At 45.8% G+C, this 17118-nt stretch overlaps 1 protein-coding gene across 6 annotated transcripts in view; it reads right to left on the minus strand.

Moving 5' to 3' along the window:
• Positions 1–5071: 5071 nt before the first annotated feature.
• SLC6A9 (solute carrier family 6 member 9) overlaps positions 5072–17118 on the minus strand; it is a 148217-nt gene continuing 136170 nt past the window's right edge. For 3 of the 6 annotated variants that reach the window (XM_029617918.1, XM_029617913.1, XM_029617912.1), the window contains exons 11-13: positions 15293–15393; positions 11465–11635; positions 5072–10996 (exon numbers count right to left, since the gene is read on the minus strand). In XM_029617918.1, coding sequence (XP_029473778.1) covers positions 10787–10996; positions 11465–11635; positions 15293–15393 — 482 coding nt within the window. In that variant the 3' untranslated portion in view covers positions 5072–10786. The remainder of the gene's footprint in view (positions 10997–11464; positions 11636–15292; positions 15394–17118) is intronic. The other 3 variants (XM_029617915.1, XM_029617914.1, XM_029617916.1) reach the window with 1 other exon arrangement.

The raw sequence follows: 17118 nt of genomic DNA on the forward strand, positions 1-17118 counted from the left end.
TGGCAAACCCTCTCCTAAAATGCAGACCCCGGCTTATGTAGTCCCGACCACTGGCCAAGTGCTTCTAAGCAAAACTTCTCAGATCATTCACCACCACAATGCCCTTCTGAGAGAGGAGCACAATCCATGCAGATATCACACCAAGCTCTGCTTCAGCCGGCATGAAACTGTGACTAAATTCAAGCGCAGGGGGGGGACAGTGCCAGCTTTTGCGTTTCTTATGAGAAAATCGACTGAAGCCTGTTCCTCTTCTCTCCAGCTGTGTCTCGACGCGTGCGGTCAGGTGACCCATGTGGAGGACGCTTAATCTCACTTCACATCATCCCCAGTGTAAATCACATGGGACTTCTCCACCACTCGTCATACCCTGAACATGCAGGGTATTCATGCCCCCTCCTTTATCCACCATGTTGAATGAATACATCCCAAATTGCTTGTGATAGTTTAATTTGGAAACAAGATGTCATCCATGCTTGAACTATATAGTTATATATAAAAAAATAAACGCTTCAAAATTCACAACATTTGCCAAATTGGGTGCCCTAACAGCATCTATGGCAAAACCAGGGAGGTGGAATGGAGTACTCTGCTAGGATATTTACAATTATAGGACAGGTTCTGTCTTCTCGTGCAGTAGAATTTAGTCACAGATTCCACAGTATAGGCCAGCTACACACCAGGGCTAGGAGAGGGGGAGACGGCCACAGACTAAGCCTGTGAGAAATGAGATTGCTAGAGATGGGCTAGGAGAGAATATAAGATAGCACAGACAGGGACAGGCTGTCATGGACTAGGTGTGAGCAGCATAAGCTATGCCCTGCTGGGCCAGTGCAAGACTCATCAAGACCAGCATCCTGTCTCTGAGAGAGGCCAGTCAGGATCACAAGTACCCGGCAGATACCAAAATGTATATCCATTTCTTTTTACTCACTTCCCTAGACTACCTGGCTAACAATATTTTATGGACTTTTCCTCCAGGAACTTGTTCAAACCTCTGCTAAACCCCGCTATGCTCGTTGCCTTCACCACGTCCTCTGGCAGCAGAATCCACAGCTGAGTGAAAAAGCACTTTCTATGATTTGTTTTAAATCTGCTGGTTGTCAGTTTCATGGAGTGTCCCCTGGTTTTAGTATTTGAAAGGGTAAATAGCCATCCTTTACTTACCCGTTCCACCCCACTCATGATTTTATTAATTTCTATCGTGTTCCCTCTCAGCCATCTCTTTTCCAAGCTGAAGATCCCTAACCTGTGTAGCCTCTATCCCCTTTATCATTTTGGATGCCTTTCTAGTTTCACTATGGGGTCCATATTCAGCCATTGAGCAGCTAGATAAGTTAGCCAGAGAAACCTATCTGGCTAACTTAACTGGGATATGCAGTGGCACTGGATATACCTGGCTGCCGGATAGGTATATCTGGTTAACTTTAGACCTGCCTGCAGTGCAGCCAGCGTTAGCTGGTTAGGTTCACTCCCGCCTGCCCCAGAATACCCCCGACATAAAGTTTTCTGGCTAGAATTTAATCAGATAAATCTCGGAGTATCATGGATACATTTTCACTTATCTGTCTACATGGCTTTTGATTATCTAATGCTTGCATTATTCTCTCTGGGTATAATTACTGCACCTTTTAATTGATTCTGGGGACACCAAGCATCTCACCCACTGGTTCCATATTTGACATCATCTGAAACCACTGTAACCCCGGTTATCCCAGATACTTTCTCAGCAACTTTTCTATCTAGAGAAACTTTACTTTTCTCTTCTTCTTTTCACTTACTCAACTCCTCCATCTACATAGAACATAATTTAGTTTGGAGTTTAGTTAAATCCTCAGCTCCTTTACTCTTTTCTCTAACATACAAAACACTATAGTGACAAATATTGAGGAACATTTGTGACCACAGCTTACTGAAAATGTCTAATCTGTCTACCATTAAGAGGGTTGGTTTCCAACACCAGTTCTAAAGGAGTTTTCATATTATCTACCAGATGACTCCCTGTCACCACAAAAACAGAATGTAAGAATGCAATATATCTCCTATGTCTGCCCTAAATCTTTTTATTTTATTGTTTTAAAACTTAACTCCTGATATACAATATGTACTGTACAATATCTACTCTACCTGCTGTACAATGCAAAAACACAATACAATTACTAAAACCACGGGGGTGGGGGTGTGGGTGCGCGCGCAGGAGCGGCCAAGGATCATTTCTGCTCCGCGAAGACCATCAAGATGGTAAAGGGGATTCAAGGACTCGCAGGAGCTGGGGATTTTTGGCAGCTCCCTTGCCTAAAAATTGTGTTTATTTTTCCTTCACTATCTTATAAAAAATGAAATGAAATGGGAAATTTCAAACGACTTCCCACATTGCACATCCCCTCCTGACTCCCCCCGCCCCCCACTTCATGGAAGGAACCTGGGCTGGGGCGGAGCAGTTACTTTCCTCTCTAACCACGACTGCCGCTGTTATACGGGGAGCTCGTGCCACAATAACAGGGCAGGCTTTAGCTGCAGATCCCTCCGACTGTCCAAGGTGAAAAGGTGGAGCTGATAAAGGAATGCCACAAGCGCCAGGATCATGCGAGTAGAGACTTCTGCTGTGCCTTTCATTCAAACGGGCACCCGGAATGCTTTACAACTTCCGAGACCCATGACAAGGCTGCCCTCAGCCAGTTAGAGCTGTGTAAACCCCGGCACGTGGAGAAGGTCGGTCAGGGAGGCAGTGTCAAGACTGGGGTTAGGCCTGAGAAAGACGGAGCTAAGCTGACCTCCCCAAGCTCGTCCATGGCTCGGTGGCAGAGCTGGGATTAGCACTGAGGCACCAGAAGCTAAAGTGACCGCCCAAGTTGTTCACAGGGTCAGTGGCAGAGCTGGGATCTAAACTCATTCAGGTCCATAATTCAGCACCGTTTGTCCAGCTGCGTTCAGACCGGTGACCTGCCGGGGGTGGGGTGGGATATTGCTGGTTATCCAGCTAAGTACCTGATTCACCAAGGCTTTTGGTTTTCCCATAGACATAAAATAGAAGAGCCTTAATGAATCTGGCTCTAAGTTAGCCAGAGTATGCCAGTTTTCAGTATTATCCAGCTGACTTTAGGACTGCCGATGAATATCCCACTGAATAGCTTGAGAAGTTTGCCTGCCTAACTTTTCTAGCTGCCTAGTGGCTGAAAATGGCCTCCATAAGCTGCAGGAGCAGCTTATGGATCCCGTCTTATAGAGCCAAGTTCCTGGGCTCCTTTCCTTGCTTCCATGTGTCATTTGCTATTCTTTTACTCCACTTGAGACAGTCAAGCATTTCATTGTTCATACTTTTGAAAGTAAAATGTTGAAAAGGTTTTGATACAGAGATCTCCCCCTGTTGTGTCTTGATTCACTTGGAAAAAGCGAGGAGGAAGAAGGAGTGGCTGGGATGTCCGTATGAGGCGGGGCCTGCTTCCTCTTCCGAGCTGTCTCTGGAGCTTGCACCGTCCCCGGGTGAGAGGCTGATGGGCACCGAGCAGGAAAGAAACTTTGGAGCGATTCTGTCTCACGAGCTCAAGGTAATGAAACGGTGGGAGAGGCATAACTGGAAGGAAACAGGTGACAGTAGCACTGCAGAAATCATTTGCGAGACCTCATCTTTCAGTGTTGAGTCCCATACGGAGCTTGTGTTGCCTAAGGATATAGAGAGACTGGAACAAGAGCTCATGATATGAGGATGTGGATTCAGGAGGAAGACTGGAAAATGTTTCTTCACAGAAAGGATGCATTCAGTGACCTTCCGGGGAGGTGGTAGCAGAATTCAGGAAAGCCAGGGACAAGCACAGAGGATCCCAAGTTATGAAGAAGTGACGGGAAAGCCAGCGATCAAGTTGCAACAGGAAGTAAATGGTTAGAGTCGATGGCCCTGCTGGTCCCTCCCTGCCATCCTAGCTTCAGGGGCCCCATCCTTCCTGCAGGTTTCTCTTTGGTGTGTAGGACTTGCGCTCGCATACCTTTTCAGGCTGTGGCTGCTGATTAACATATTTGGGAACTTTTGATTTCTAGCCACCCTGGGATTGTCGTGGATTAGCAGGGAGAGGGGTGCACACGGACTTTCTCCTACGCACTCACACACACACACCCTGACACTCACATGTTCATACATAAACATGCGCCTTCTCACTCACACACTGTCTCCTGTCATTCGCCCACATACGCACACACTCACTTCTCTTCCTCTCACATACACACACATACTTCTTCTCTTCCCCCGTCCCAAACCCACCAGGGATAGATTCCGCCTCCTCCTCCATCTTCTTTGGGCCTGTGGAGTGGCAGAAGCAGCCTTCTCCTTGTAGCCCACGCGACTGATGGAAGCCCTCCGCCTGGCCGTGTATGTCGATGGGTGACCACCTTCTTTTGCAGTACGACAGCTGCACGCTCCTCCTCCTTCCACCTGTACGCGTGCAGGTGACTTCTTCATCCCACCTGGAGTTTTCAGTTGTTGGCCCAGAGACCCAGCAATTCCCTTAGAATTTCAAAAGTTTCCAGGCCAGATCCAGAGAGTACCCAGGTATGCTGATTACTTCTAATACTCTCTGGCTGAGTTAGGGCAAGTACTGGAAAGCAGAGCTACGTGTCCTCTCTTATCTGTGAGTAGGGTGAGAAGTATTACCTTGCTGCAACTTGAGCGGTGACACTGAGTCTGTCCTGACATTTGACAGCTTGGAGTCCTTGGGTTTCTGGACTCAGAGCTGCTCATGGAAGGGAGGTAAAGCTATGGGAATGATGGCTTTGAAAGATTCATTTCTTGTGTCATCACTGGAAGATTGCTGGAGTGTGTATGGAGTTTACCATCTGAAATGTCAAAGTGTGAATGTGAACTGGCACCAGAGATCTGGAACAAGGAATGCCAGTGACTGGGTCTGTGGACAGGAAATGCTGAAGTTATCCAGAAGAGCAAAAGACAATCTCAATAGATTTACACACAATCTGCAACTTTAGGGTACTCTGGATTTCCCCAGACTTGGGAACCTGTTTTGGCAACATGTAACTATTTCTTTAATGAAATGTTCAATAAACGAAATAAAAAAAGACACGGAAACCGTAATATAAATTTCATTAAAATCTATCAGACTTGAAAAATCTACAGATCAGAATCCCTTGTACAGTATGGTAACGAAGTAACATCACAAATTTACATTATTATTGCTATTAACAAGGTGAAACAGTAAACACAGACATTATTGGATAACTTTTCACAACGTGAACAGCATGAAAAGATGCACAAATCTGTTCATGCATGAAATATTGCATTTGCTTTATGTTTGTCCATTTTGTTCTCAAAAGGGAAGAAACCAGAGTTGAAGAAGTGGAAAAATACAAAGTCCAATGTAGGTACAGGGATTAGCAAGGTCTGCTCTTCCAATGTCTGAGGCACTGGTTACCTACCGCAAAGGTGCACGTTCCCTGGATTTTAGCACTGATTGGTAACATGGCACAGGTTAAGAGTGTAAGTGAGAGACAGAAGCATCGGTGTCTTCTGCAGAGTCATAGAACATAACAGGTTCAATACACTTTGGGAGGTGACTACTGAAGAAGACGCCACATACAAAAAAAGAGTAGAGCTTTCAGCACCAGTGTGAGGAGTTCATATTCTCTAACTTGTCTAAAGATGGGGCAAGTCTATGTATGTGATCCCATCCCACTGATATCCTGAAAACCTTACATTAAAATTCTGGAGGGATGGTTTCGCGAGCATAGTATCCCCTGCCTAATGCCTCAGAATTTCAGCCATGGACAGAACTGGAATCCCACAGCTGCAGTGCAGCCATCTTGGACATCAAGCCTGCCCTGCTGCCTCTGTACCTACCCCACCATCAAAGCTGATGATGCCCGTAACAGCGTTTAAAAGGAGGAACCATCAGCCTAAGGCATCGTAACCATGGTTTCCCACTTAAGAACATTTGTAGACGGAGAAGCCCTCAGCATTCACGAAACTAAAAGGAGTTGCATTTATACCTCTCGTCCATAGTGGGAGGGCGTGTGGAACAGCTCATTTTCTCCGCCAAACTGGGAGAGGTTAATGAGCAGCTGGTGCGGATACTGGCAAGGCAAGGACGTCACACTGTACGTCCCTCATGCTTGCAGGAAAATCGGACTGAACTTGCCTGGCCACCTGACTCGGAAGAGTCTCTTCGCATAATTAAGGCAAGTCAGCCCAGGGGAGTACGACCGAGGTCACCTTATAGGAAGGAGCAACGCCAGGAGTAAAAACAGTAAGACAAAACTGGAATAGTGAAAAAAAAACCCAAAACAGTAAGAGGGAACTGGAGGGCAGCATATACGTTAAAAAAGAAAAGAACAATATCATCCTAATTATTAAAAAACTAGCTTTCCAAGTAGCATACATTGTTTTAAACCAATTACAGACACTCTTGCCTAGTCACGTGAAAGGTCATAATACTGCTTCACTGGTAACACTACAGCCGGAAAATAATATACACAAAGCCTCCTCTATTTCACAGTCTACTCCAGTCACCAGTGGACATAACTTTACAACTGTACATGTATTAAAGAGAGAAGGGAAAATAATATAAACATAAGCTATACAGAGCATGGAACCAGGAGGCACTGGGGGACATCTGCAAGTGGTAGAAGAGCCGGGCTTTGGCAGATTCCCTACAGGGGGCTCGCTTAGTGTCTTGATGTGTGAACGCCATTCGGCCTTAGCATAAGGTACATTGGAAGACTTGTTTAATGAAAGGATAACCTCGGACCACTGACCACCCCCTGCCCCCCACCGATGTGGAATGTTCAGTACCTGAGAGCTCATCTAATGCAAGGCTCCTCAACTTGTTCCTGGAGGCCCACCCAGCCGATCAGGCTCTCGGGATATGCACTGCGTGAGATGTATGGCTTACGGTGGAGATGTATCTCCTGCAGATTTATCCTGGAGACCTGGCTGGCTGTTTGGGACTCAAGGCCTAAGCTGGGGACTGCCAAGCTGACGTACCTGAGTTCCCAGCAAAATGGGGAGATGTCTGGCAGAGACACCTGGAAGCTTATCACCCCAGTGCTGGGTGCACCTGAAGCCAAGCTCTCTGTAAGTCAGAGTAGTGAAAAGGTAGCACAGACTGAGCCTTTAGCACCTGATATGCTTCACCAAGCTGGGCAGGCATTTCGCACCCATTAAAATTTCAACAGGAAAAGGCAGCACCCACCCTCAGGTCCATTACTGGTCAGGAATTCAGCTTGACTAAGATCCATTCAGATCCATTGCAAATGGCACAAACTCCCGACCAATTTTCATCACTTGGAGAGCAAAGCAGCCAGGGCGTGATTCCCACTGCAACCCTCACAGATCTGGTCTCCAAGGGCAGAATTCAGATACACAGCCAGGCCTGGCCCTTTCACATTCAGCACAGCTGCACACCAAGTTTTAAAGACAGCCCCCTTTCTACAAAGCTATTAAAATAACCCACCGTTCGGCATAGCTGGCCCACAGAGCTAAAAAGGGAACCCACACCAAGGGGACTGAGGTAACTCGTTCAGCAGATCTTCACATCCGGGCTAATGCTTCACAGAAACTGCTTACTTCCTATAGTCCAGGCGTAAGCAATGCTGGTCCTTGAGTGCCGCAAACAAGCCCGGTTTCTAGGATATCTGCAATGAATATGCAGGAGAGAGATTTGCATGGAAACCCAACCCCCGAAGTGCCTACTCCAGCTGCAGCCTGCGCGTGGCACCCAGACCTCTCTCTTCTTCAGACTTCTAAACTCTGTTCCATAAAGTCTGAAAACAGTTTGCAGGGCTGGGACTCCCTCGCGGTTATTCTGGGCGACTGGGCCCTCTCGGTGCGCTCAGCATCCACGTTCCCATCAGGAAGAGGCGTGGCAAGCCGGAACGTGATGCAATGTGACCACGGAGCGCGAAGCCAGCCACGCCTCCTCCCGGCGGGGCATCAAAAGATAACCCGAGAGGCAGCTCCTGAGGATGTCCCAATCGAACAACCCAAGGAGCAACTGATGCCTCAATAAGCAGAGATGCCCTAATGCTCTAAAACAGGCCAAAATAATACCACGAAGAACAGCTGATATGACCTAGAGGTCAACGAGCAGCTAGCCACGGTGCAGAAGAGTGGTCCCCCTGTTTTTTATTAAAGGGACTTTTATCAGCAAAGAATGCTTGAAGCCTGGCCTGGAACAAGGTTTGCTAGACTTTTCTCTCACAGTAAGAAGGTTACAACAATGTCCGATTCAGCCCTATGTGAAGTCCCTGGGGTCCGTCCGTCCCGTGCACACCAGGCTGACGGCTGAGCTTGGAGGGCAGCACCAGGAGCTCTCCAACACGAAACCAGACATGTCCTAGCAGCTTTCCTAACAAGTTTTCTGGCTTCAGCAACAATGAAACATCTGAAGACTGGATTTTAAGGTTCAAATCCATTTTTCTGAAAGAAGACTGCCTGCCTGCCTGCTCCCCTCCGCTGGGGTCGATGTGACTGCCATGCAGTGCTCCAGCAAGGCACATGCTTTGCACGGACTTCGCTCCAGTCTATGTACAGTATCTGGGGTAGCAAGAGAATCGGGCTTCACGGATTTGTACCACAGAATGAGAGGGAAATTGATTTCCCGATTAAGAAACAAATATATTCTCTAAGGCCAGAAAATGTCACCTCTCTTGCTGTCAGAACTCTTCAGACTAAATGTGAGAGCACTTTTTTCTTCTTTTGTTTACATTTGAGACCTTTCTAGTATAATTTTCTCTTATTTTACCATTTCCGGGGATATGTTTCTGTGCTGGTGACCCGGGATTATGGCCGCACGCACTTCCCCCATCCCGCCTTGTCAAGATTCTTCAACCCCAGGTCACCGGAGGACTTCACTTCGAATCTATTCTCCTTCAACAGACGCGAGTATGAGTGCGTGCTATATAAATACATTTTTTCATTGCTATACAGGACACAGACTGATACAAAATCAGGCATCTTTACAAAAAATGGGCATAAATTGGTCTACACAACGATAAGGATTACGAGTGCTTCCAAACTGGTCCATAAACTGGTGGGCATACACTGGCAAAAGTACTTCCTGAGAATGAGTACTTATTATTACTGAGACTTCACGGCTGGTACTCGTTACTATCCCTGGTACACGTACATGTTCATCAAAAATGCCATCAATCCAGCTTGCCAAACACTCTACACGTGAATTTTCAGCTTTCGGTGCATGGGAGTTCTATTGCGCCTTTCATTCAAACAGGCACCTGGAATGCTTGACAACTTCTGAGGCAGATGCCAAGGCTTTCATCAGCCAGTTAGGGCTGCCCAAGGAGACAGCAGCAGAGCTGGGGTCAGTGCTGAGGAAAAGGAAGCTAAGGTGACTTTCCCAGACTCCTGCAAGAGTGTGCGGCAGGTCACCTTTCTTCTACCTGCCCTCTCCTTCTCACACTATCAGGATATTTTGGGCCCAGGGGTGGTGGAGAGGACGTTCCCGGGACCTTCACCAGGAAACACCCTGTAAGCATGAAAAGGCAGCAAAATGTCACCTTCAGGACTGTATGGAAAAGGAATCTAGATAGCAGCTGGCCTGGCCTGGAATGAAAGCTCCTGTCACGTTCCCACAGCTTTGCCACGGACCTCCCGCAGCCATCCACGGCTTCAGCATGGCTGGCGTGCTTGCACTCTACTTACTAACATCATGAGCTTTACCGGCATACATTGTCTTCCATAATAAAGCCTAGCTTTACATCTTAGAGTCAACATGTCTTATGTATTTATTTAAAAAATGCATATTCCGCCCATAACAGAAAACTGTATCTGTCTGTCTTGCAAGCTGAGACAGACAGATGCTGGCTCAGATGTTGTGTCTCTGTAAATGGCACATTGCTTTCTGCTGAAGTAAACCTCTCATCTCTAGAACCCTGGCTTCTGATTCTATCTCACTTTCAAGTGAACGTTTTCCATGGACTTGCTTCCTTCTTTCAGTTTCCTTCCAAAGAGGAGTAAGTGGGAGAGAATCCCTGTTGGAAGAACAGCAAGGGATGATGCCTTTGTCCCTTTGCCCACCCCCCAAGAACAGAGGTAAGACGATCCCGCTGGGTGGCTGCTTGATTCGGTTTCTGCTTGGAGGTCCTAACACTTATCTCATGGGCTGACAGTCAGACCTCTAAGATCACCTGTGCTCCATGTTCCATGGGAACACCTGGTCCTGGCACGTGAATGCGGGCAGTGTACACCTTATTAGCCAGAAGTCTTCCCATGCACACCTGTACGTGCAAGCAACAGGTGTGCACCTGGCCCCCGTTCAATTTTATTCTCTCAAGCAAAGCTTTGCATGCCTACCCTTGGATCCTCATGTAACAGACAAACGATTTAACAGTCAGATTTTTCGGTTTGTTAACGCACATTGGCACATTTAGTGGAACCAGTGTTTCACCTTCCAGATGCTCGAAATGCTGGTGGCATCAGGTACTGCTGTGGCACTTGGTCCTCAGGAAGAGGCAGCCTCGGAAAGAGCCTGCCCATTTGTGCTTCTGATTTCACTGTAAACTGAGGGTTTAAAAAACACTGTCAGAGTAGAGATTATATTCTGAGATGAAGCTTTTTCCATTTGCAAAAATGAAAACATTAAATATTTTCTGTCTGAGAGATGGGGAACAGAAAACTTCCCGAGAGAGCTCACTTCTTGCTGAGTGGAAAGCTGGCGTCTCTCCGTTGGGTGCTCTTGGGTGGCAGTAGTGGGATTGCCAAGTTTGGAGAATGCATTGGAGGGGAAGGTTGGGGGTTTATCTCCTGCTCCATGTCCCCCTGTAGTTGTGCTTACACTTTTGAGTCCTGGCTGTGGGCAGAGCCGTTGCTGCCCTGGATGGTGAGGCTCAGCTCCTCACATTTTGACTTCTCCTGGTGCAGTGGTTGCACCTCCAAATTGGCTTCGGTGGAAGAGGTCACAATAGGGATGTAACGCCCCGTCCGGTGTTCTGACAAGGCAGGGCCCCAGTCCTTACTTGGCTTGGTTGCATTCTTCAAACGCTAATGATAAAAATGATGAGATTATAGGATGTGATGCTCTGTCTATTGTTTGATGTCTATTAGGCGGTATAAATGATCTAAATATATATTTCTACAATATGGGGGCAATTTTGAAAGGAATTTCTGTGGGTAAATAGGGGTGCAAATACCCCTTTGAAAACTGCACATACCTTTCTCTGTGGGGTTGAGGTTAAGGTCGGCCAGTTGAAGAATGTGCAGGGCTTTCATTTTTTGGGTGGGGGAGGGGTGCAGGGGTTATATAATAGAGGAAATATCCCCAGGTAACAGTGAATGAAAGCTCAGGGTGCCAGACCCCAGCCCTGGAGGAGCAGGAGGAAACGGCCAGGTGAGAAGAAATGCCTTGCGGGACAAGGTTGGGCATTAATGGCCGCTTGCACCTCGGGATATTTCAGTGCTTAGCTTCTGGTGCAGCCTAGATCTCTCTGACTTAGTCAAAGCATCTCTTACCTGGAGAAACGAGTCCCCCTCAGACTTCCAGATTCGGAAGAAGGCATAACCTGGAATGCAAATGACCGAGGAAAGCGCCATGAGGAATCCAAGGGTGATGGCCCAATTGGGGTAGATGTAGTCATTGTAGTTGATAGGCCGGTACTGGATCACAGTGAAGATCAAGATAAACTGTGACAAGGATAAACAAACCTGGGGTGAGAAGGGGCCCTGCTGAGCATCCAAAACAAGTCCTGAGTACCCAGGCTGCAAAGCCTCATTCCCACACTAGAGAAAAAGTAATCTTGGTGCAAAGACAAATTCTTTTCTAATTGTTCCCTTGGTTTATAATCTTAAAATAAAATATAATCCAGAATAAGAAAACCAATATCTATCAGTAAGTACTTGCCAGCTTTAAGGACAAAAGTACTCCAGTTTGCCGTTTCATGTCCACCATCCATCTATCTGTCCATCCTAGTCATTTATTTATTCGTCCATCCATCCTGTCACCTATCGTAACTAACACTCACATGCCAAGCCATTCATCTGTCCACTACTTATCAAGTCAGCTATCCACCCATCCAATTATTTATTTCTTTACAGTGATTTATATTTCGCACATTACCAGAACACCTGCTCTAGGTGGGTTACAATCGTAAATAAACAATATACAAAAGCATTATTTTGAAATGGAGGGAGCATTTCAAATTCTGGGATGCAAACTTATTACCCTTATTATTGAATGTTTAACTTGTTTGGGTATCCCATGCACTCTGAATAATAATAATAATAATATGCTCTGAATACCCTCCATAAATTCTATACATAGGGACTGGCTGGACACCCCAGAAAATAAGGGTTAAGTGTTGAATTGGACTTGGATTGGAGTGAATTTTGTGGGACCTCAAGGGTGGCAAGCACCTAATGCGTTACAGAGACACAGATTTCATGGAGGGGAAGGAAATGCATAGAACTCCTTGACCAGACAAGAAGCGTAATCCACACCACCTGCTCTAGCTGGGTCCACTTTACCATCTGGATGACCCCATTTGATAAATTAGGGAGCCAGACTCTTAGTCCAAATGTGTCAGATCCTCTCGATATTTTATGTGTTCCATTAGAGGGTCACATAATGGATTTATTTTATTTATTTATTGTTTTAAAGAATACACTACATCTATCTACATGTATCTGCCTGTCCACAGAATCTCTAGGAAAATACAGATCACTCCTGACAAAATACCGTGCACAAATCAATAAAGCAAAAAAGGATTACTATGCCAAACAGAGCCATGGTGTAATATTTAATTCCAAATTACTACTCAAAACCGTCAAAAACTTAATCAAGGACCCACTTCCTCCATCCTGAGTAGCAACTACTTTTCAAAGAATTCCTGCAATGAATATGCCACTTCTTTGCTAGATAAAATCAGTAGGTTAAAAATTCAGTTCTCCACTTGCTCGCCAACAAAAAAACCTGAAGAAAAACATGGGCAGGTAAAATGGAACACATCTGACATTTTACTAAACTCAAAATTAACCAAATCATTAAAAAAATGAAGCCTGCTATCCACCCACTCGATCCAATTCCTGCAAGTTCCCTGAAAATAGTGCACTCCAACATTCGCAACCATAATCAACCACTCGTTATCAGAAGGATTGGTCCCTGCTAGGGCAAAACAAGCAGTGATTACATCAATCCTAAAAATAAATCTGGCAGAATTAATGATTGGGACAATTATCGGCCAATATCCAACCTGCTTTTTACTGCAAAGGTCTTAGAAAAAGCAGTGTTATCTCAATTAACCAATTTGGATTCAGAAACCACCTAGAAGACAATAATATTCTATAACCAAACCAATTTGGATTAGAAAAAATCGTTCAGAAACTTTACTCATTTCCTTAATGGACCCTGTACTACAGGGGTTTGACAATGATGACTCTTACATCCTGGTTCTAATTGATTTCACAGTAGCCTTCGACACTGTGGACCATACTCTGCTATGCCATCAGCTGCGAAAAATTGGAATAGACAGAAATGTACTCAAACGGTTCTCTTCCTACCTAGCAGATAGGACATTCCAAGTCAAACTGGGCACCCACATATCTGACACCTTCCCAATCGATACAGGTGTGCCCCAGGGTTCAGCACTATCGGCAACACTATCCAACATTTATATGCTTCCTCTGTGTACATTACTAGAACTAGGAATCAACTTCTTCTTATATGCAGACGACATTCAATTCTATATCCCATTCAACTAATCATTTGAAAAAAATTCATCGACTCTGTCAACATACATGAAGGCAATACAACAAGAACTATCCCAGCTGAAACTAATACTAAACACAAAAAAATGGAAATAGTGTGGTTAAGGAGAAATTCATTGATACACAAACTGCCAACACGAGACCTAGAAAACCTTAACATTACCCCCTCAGATCAAGTGCGGGACCTAGGAATACAGATTGATGAGAACTTTACAATGAAAAAGCACATAAGCAAATTAATTAAAACAGGATACTCCAAGCTAAGAATTTTACACCGGTTGAAACCATTACTAGCAATACAGGACTTCTGCAATGTTCTACAAACACAGATTACTGCAACTCCCTATTACTAAACCTACCTTCAGGACTATTACAACCACTACAGTTATTACAAAATGCCTCAGCAAGACTTTTATTAGGGACAAAGAAATTAGACCACATCACCCCCCCCCCCCTTGCACTGGCTGCCAGTACAATTCCGAATCTGTTATAAAGTAATAACACGAATTTTTAACATCGTCAACGACATAAACCCCTGCTTAATAGGAGCGACGCTTCAACCATACGCACCGCAGCGAACACTAAGATCGCAAAACAAAGGACTTCTAAATGTGCCTGCAACACGGAGTACACATCTAACATAAATAAGAGACAGAATGCTCTCCATAGTGGGTCCCAAGTTGTGGAATTCTCTACCAGAGACGTTGCGTTTAATTACAGAAAGAAAGAGCTTTAAACGTGAACTGAAAACACAGCTCTTCAAAAATGTACATGATTTAACTTAAAATATCAGTATGCAGATACCTTCCCTATCAAAAGTCATAGATAATGTTGGTAGAATTAACAGTAAGTAAAGAGCGATGTAACGAGTATTACGACAACTTACTAATACGTGAAGGTTATTGAAATGGAACTCACGTGGTACTGCCCTAAGCCTCTATGTAACATGTTCTGATGTTGTGTCGACCTAGAATAGGAATTCTGACCCACAATATGAATGCAAACCGTTGTGATCTTCTTTTGGACCGACGGTACATAAAATGCCTAAATAACTAAAATAAATAAATCCAGCGTAATGGACTCGGAGAATCCCTGAAGTGATAGGACCTGTTCAAGCTCCACACCACGGTACCACACAAGTCCCCTTTCGGCACTTGTTGACATTTTGAGAAAGCCCAGCGTACGGTCTCTTGGCTGTCTGCTAGTTGCTCTTTATCTCGAGTTAGTACATGGCTGCATGGGGCATGTACTGTCTAAGAGAGGATAAAGCACAAACACTGAGCTAGTTAAGGCAATGCCCCACTCCAGAAGAAAGCTGCACTTCCCTCTCTGATGTCACTAAATCACAGGAGGCTACGTCTCCTCCCCTAATGTTTGCTTTATACGGACCGGACTTGTTTCCACCCTGCTCTTCCGGCATTCCCACTTCCAAATCCTATTCAGCCAGGAGTAAAGAGTCAGGAGACTGTGCATGTGATTCAGTAAATGTGCGACGTGGCCCCTGATTAGTCTCAGGCTGCCTGTATCTCCGGCCCCACCTTCTGCTTAGCTTCCCGCACAGGAAACAGCGTCACTTACAAAAATGATGAGAGGGGAGAAGAACCTCCAGCAGATCTGGAAGAAGAGAGGCGGGGGGAAGCCCAGCATCATCTCAATGTCCTTGAAGTAGTTCCTGTGCCCTGCGAAACATCAGAAGGAAAGGGAAGGGATTTTACAAGCGAGGATAAGTAGGCGTAATCATTGCACTCACTCACCCTGTCTCGTGCTTACTCCCTGACGCCAACTGAGGTGGGAAAAGTAAGACCTCCCACGAGGAGCACGGAATTAGTCAGAAAGTCTGCTTCTTATGCCAGACCCTGTGCAAATGTTACATGAAATCTGCTCTAAAGTCTCCAGCGTGTAAACTCCACTCCTTCTCATGAGGACACGGGGAAGGAAGGGATTATCGTGGCCAAGGGGGGAGTCCATGAACGAGAAGAGTTGGATCTGTCCTTCTCCCACCGAGCCCCCCAACACTCACTTCCTTTCAGTGCAACATTCACCACCCCTGGCTCGTTCCAATGCACCCGACACCGAGCAGACAAGCGGCCATGGTAATAATTAGTAAGCACTGAGACAGGAGAGGTTTGCATCCAGACAAGACCAAATTGTTTCTTCCTATAAGCTCAGATGGATTTACTAATGCTATCTTTATTGCATTATCTCTGCAAGTGCTTCCTGATTCTGAAGCTTGTTTAATGCATTAGCCCAGATAGGCACAATCAAATCTCCTGTGCTGTGCGGAACTAAATGCATCAAATAATTACTGGCCGCTTTCCCCATTTTCTCAGAACTACGTTCATATATCTATATATGACTGCTACTATTGCTGTTTATCATATTTGAAGCACTACTAGACATATAATGCGCTCTACAAATTCACATAAGAGACGGTCCCTGCTCCATAGAGCTTACAGGCTACTCAAGACAAACACACATGATAAACAAGAGTCTATGGACAGTGTATTTATTGTAGAGAAGTGGTTAGGATTTAGGTTTTAGACAGGATTTGAAAATGGCCAGAGAGGGAGCAAGATGCACGGACTCAGGAGGAGGGGACGGGCACAGATAAGAGCGACTTGCCAGGTGAACGGAGTTCACAAGGAAGGGTGTAGAGACGAGAGAAGCTGGGCAGTGAGGACCTTCAGCGAGAACGCATATGTAGGCAAGGGATGGACGGGAGGCACTGAGGCACCTTTAACAGAAGTGTAAGCCGGGCTTCTTCTGGGAGGTTAGGGTCACTCCACTGGCTAGAGCAGGATGGATCGTGGGAGACCCTCCTTCTGTGCAGTCTGGAATGGCGCCCCCCCTTGGAGGAGTACATAAGCACGCCCGTGCTACAGCTTGGGAGGGGGGGGCAGTCCTTTGAGCTGTGAACAGCGTTCAGGGGGAGCGAGGAGCTGAGCTTTGCTTATTTTACAGGCCCAGCCAGAGGAGCCAAGCAAACCCTATTGGAGGGTCCTGGCCAGGGTCGGTAGGGTTTCTGCAATCTTTAAAAAAGCATTAAAGACGCCCCTCATTAAAATCGCTTTTCCAACACGAGGCGGCAATCTCCTCTCCCCACGCGACTCCCTTCTGGAGCTCCTTCCCTGCGGTTCCTGGAGCTCAGGTTATCCTATGTTCGATGTTATTCATAATGTTTTATCTACTTCATAGTGGCTTTTAGTGACTCGTTGTCCCTTTCGGCCTCTTAGCTCTAGGTGTGCCCATGCTGTGTGTGCTCCTAACGTACCCCGCTCTGAATGCAGGAAGGGCGGGAAATAAATGCTTTTAAATTAAATAAAAGAAATAGTCTGCCGGGCGGGAGTTATCCCTCTGAGGGCAGTTTTGGAATTTAAACCTTTACGTGGTAGGGGCCTTGCTGG

The sequence above is a fragment of the Rhinatrema bivittatum genome, chromosome 10 (assembly GCF_901001135.1).
Source record: "Rhinatrema bivittatum chromosome 10, aRhiBiv1.1, whole genome shotgun sequence".
In the NCBI taxonomy this organism is placed as follows: domain Eukaryota; kingdom Metazoa; phylum Chordata; class Amphibia; order Gymnophiona; family Rhinatrematidae; genus Rhinatrema; species Rhinatrema bivittatum.